The sequence below is a fragment of the Rhinopithecus bieti genome, unplaced genomic scaffold, assembly GCF_001698545.2.
Source record: "Rhinopithecus bieti isolate Rb0 unplaced genomic scaffold, ASM169854v2 scaffold_64303, whole genome shotgun sequence".
Classification (NCBI taxonomy): domain Eukaryota; kingdom Metazoa; phylum Chordata; class Mammalia; order Primates; family Cercopithecidae; genus Rhinopithecus; species Rhinopithecus bieti.
Genome location: NW_016824181.1, coordinates 70,916 through 75,139, shown reverse-complemented (window position 1 = coordinate 75,139; position 4,224 = coordinate 70,916). Strand labels below are relative to the sequence as shown.

Sequence of the window (4,224 nt, the reverse complement as noted above, 5' to 3'; positions counted from 1 at the left end):
AAAAAAAAATAAAAAATTTTTTTGACGATTATTGACATAATATTTTTATATTCTACTGTACTTCAAGGAGGAGGATTTCAGATTATACAGCATAATAGTTATGAAGAGTCACACAAACTGGATGGCAATTCTCATTTGTGTTCTAACCACACTATTATGCCATATGATTTTATCTTTTATTCTCAAATTTTCAAATTTACCATCTTTTATTAAGCAAAATGTCCATGACAGAACAGTAACAGAATACTGATAATATCTGTTTTACCTATTTAAAAGGGCTTTTGTGAGGAACCATAGACTGCAAATACATGGAAATTATTGTTGTTAATATTACTTCATTATTATTTGCTCTTATCACTGTAGTTGTGATTGCTTTATCACTTTTATGTGCTTTCTAATTTACTTCCAGAAAATAATGATTAATTACTGGGCAATAAATAATAATGTTATTCTTTAAAATAAATAAGTAAATAAAACCTTTTTGTTAGATTATTAAGCATAATGTCTATGTGTTAAAATAATGCGTCCATTTGGGGAAATATTTCAAAAGAAAGAAAATATAATTCTTAAATATCCTAAATTATCTTTAGAAATATGTATAGTAATAATTTCTAATATATATTTAATCCCAGGTGTATGGTGCTCTGCTAAGTGCCTTCTATTTGTCCTTTAAATTAGTCCTCCTAGAAGTTCTGAGTTAGATGCCCTTATATATCTCGCTTTACCAATTAAAAATCTGAATATGTAGAGAGGGTGAGCAGCTTATCCCGGGGAATTCTAATGAAATTTGAGGCCTCAGATCCCACACACTTTGCTAGTGTGTGCTAGGGTATGATGTGATTGATAAAGGTAAAATCTTAAAATACATCGAGTGTGTCCAAAAGTAAAGCAGTATGATTATTTTAGTATAGCTCATCTGAAAATTCTTTTAAAAAGTGAATTATTGAGTTTAGTTGAAAGGGTATAGATGTGGCTTTGCATTCCACTAGGAACTTTTTATCATTTAATGGTAAGTTAAAGACATTTAGCCTAATGCATCTACCACAGACAATTTTGTCATCGAGTTCTCTAAGGCTCACTTCTATGAAGTCTATAGTGGTGTAGCATTCTGGAAATAATGCACACCTATTGACTACAGAGTCTCAAGCAAATTCTAAATGACTCTGTTATGAAAGAGTGGAAGAAACTTAGCATATAATAGCTCATTTATATTTGTTATTGCCTTTAAAGTAATCTTCACAACAAACTCATGAGCTCAGAAACTTTGGTCTCATTTTATGGATAAATACATGTTTTAAATAATTTATATAACATACTCACAGTTTAAGTGTGAGTAGGAATAGGGGTGCCAAGTTTTCAAGTCAGATTTTTCTAACTGCAGAGTCTATGCTTTTTTGACAGAATTAGACTGAGTTAGGAGCTGGGACTTGACACCAGGGTGGGGCTTGGACAATGGACCATATAGAGGACTAGCTAAAACAGAGTGCGGGCAAAATCAGCTTTCTTTTCCTTTTCCTTTTCCTTTTTTTTTTTTTTGAAACAGGGTCTCCCTCGGTCTCCCAAGCTGGAGTGCAGTAGCACAATCTTGGCTCACTGCAGCCTCCGCCTCGTGGGTTCAATAGATTCTCATGCCTCAGCCTTCCGAGTAGCTGGGACTATAGACATGCGCCACCACATCTGGCTAATTTTTGTTATTTTTACTAGAGGTGGGGTTTCACCATGTTGGCCAGGCTGGTCTTAACTCCTGACCTCAGGCGATCCGCCCGCCTTGACCTCCCAAAGTGCTGGGATAATAGGCACGAGCCACCTCACCTGGCTGCAAAATCAGCGTTCAATCAGACATGCCTACCAGTGTGCCATGTCAATTTACCATTGCCATGGCAACATTTGGGAGTTACTGCCCCTTTACATGGCAATGACCTAAGGATTACTACCCTTTCCCTAGAAATTTCTGCATAAACTGCCCCTTAATCTGCATGCAATTAAAAATGGGAATAAATATGACAGCAAAACTGCCCTGAGCTGCTACTCTCTGCCTAGGGGTCGCCCTGCTTTTCAAGGGCAGTCATGGAGCTGTAATACTGCTGGAGATGTAACACTGCCTCTTCAATTAAGCTGTTTACTTCTACCTCTGGCTTGCCCTTGAATTCTTTCCTGGGCAAAGCCAAGAACCCTTGCAGGCTAAGGTCCACTCTGGGACCCACCTGTCCTGCGTTAAGACTATGAATATATGTAAATTGCATATGTATTTTGAGGCTTAGCCGTAGGTCACACCTACTGGCTTTTCTTGGTCAGCACTGGCTTTGGTTGGATTCAAATTTACACTGTGGCAGACCCTAATATATGTATGAAATCGAGGTTGAAATCTGTATAAAAATGGTATTAGTTCATAACCAAGCTGTGATATTACAGAGAGTTAACTAGGGAAGAAATTACTTTTCTGGTGACTCTTTTCCTATGTCTTATTTGAACAGTATCTGTAATAATTTCATTTATTTGGATGTAGAAACATTTAAAATGTTTTCATATTCTTTTTTATGCTAAAGTTGAACATTATTCATTCTCTACTAACTTTGATGTACCATAACAATTGCCTTACCAAAAAAATTCATTTAGTTTAGAAAATTGTTTCAACTTTTATGTTATCTCTTTCCTATTTGACATCTTATCTGATGTACAGTGGGTGTTTAAATTTTTTTTTTTTTTTACTTTGTCATTGATAGGTGGATACATAGATAGATAGATACATCAATAGATAATAGATAAATTCAGGTTAAATAATGGTATAAGGAAATACATGAATGCATGTTTTGCTTACTGTGATCCAATGTGTCATTTGTAGATAAGGATGAATATCTTAGCAAGACTAGAGATGGTGTTTTGCCTCCCTACCAGGATGCTAAATCACCCCGTCCTGCTTCAGTTAAAAAGACACACACCACTAGCAAATTCAATGATGCTGAACCTGCAAAAGGAAACTTATTTATTGGTATGTAGCAAATATATAGTGTACTTTCCAAAATTAGTCCATGACATGATCTACTTAATATCTTTTAATTTAAAAGTTAGGTTTTTGCAAGTAACAAGAAATTCATGAAGAAAATTGGGAATTCATCACTAATTTTAAATGGATCATCTGTGTGGAGAGTTGTCTTCAAGGGTCAGTAGTAGAGATTCTTTAATGTTCTTGGTTCACAGCACTCTTACTGTTTCAGTATTCACTTTTCCGAATGCCAAAATGTACCACATAGTTCCATTTATTAAATGCATTGGGACAAAAATGTAAGAGTAGTAACTTATGTGCTGTCTAATAGATGTTGCAGTAATATTTAACAAAAATGTTAATACCCGGGGAGCCTCTGTAAATTAACTGTGACATCCCAAGCACTCTCTGCACACAGTTTGGGAACTGCGGAACTAAGGACTTGTCTCTTCATTATCTAACTAACTGTAGCCAAGGTTTCCTGTCTTAGAAAGAGGTCAGCACAGGTAAATATGTGAGTTTCATACTATTATTTGCAATTAACTGTTCAAATGTTTATTCTCTGGATGTAGGTAATATTGAACATTTTTTCTTTTATTGAATGGACCAAACCAAATTAAATAGTATGAGGTTTTAGTGAGTATGTGATTGTGCCATTATATAGCCAGATATTTTGGAAAAAAAGATGAAATCATTTTATATTCTTGAAAATTACTTTAACTTGAAAATGCTTTATTTTATTAAAGTACTTGATTTGGAGAGAAAGTCATTTGGGATCTAAACCAATATTGTGTTTGTGTAATTTATTCAGATGAGATTACATTTTTTCTAATACATAATGCTGAAGATTGTCAATACATTTTACTAATGTAATAAAAAATGAAAGATTCCACTTCAGGGAATATTTTCACATACCATTATGGCAAGAAGAAAATGTAACTTTTATGTATTGAAATCCACCTATTGTTAAAATGTTTCTCTTAGGTACTTAAAAGTAAATGTATTTTCATTGTTTATTTTAAGATACAGTAAATTGACTCAGAATTTCTTTGAGAGCATAGAATGATTTGTAGAATGGGTTCTGTTAGTCTGCATACAAATAACAATAACTGACAGAATATTTTACTCCTAGTAGCCCTTTTTTTTTTTTTAAACAAACTAATTTGAATTTTAGGAGTGGAAGTACTGCCTGAAAATTTGCACTTGGATGAAAGTGAAACATCAAAGGAAGATGATGGATC

General features: G+C 34.1%; 1 protein-coding gene across 1 annotated transcript in view; it reads left to right on the top strand.

Moving 5' to 3' along the window:
• Positions 1-4,224, top strand: part of LOC108522082 (cilia- and flagella-associated protein 47-like) — a gene marked incomplete at its 3' end in the record, with an annotated part of 75,298 nt that overhangs the window by 4,403 nt on the left and 66,671 nt on the right. Inside the window, 2 exon segments of the mRNA XM_017862187.1 lie at positions 2,843-2,989; positions 4,158-4,224. Coding sequence (XP_017717676.1) covers positions 2,843-2,989; positions 4,158-4,224 — 214 coding nt within the window.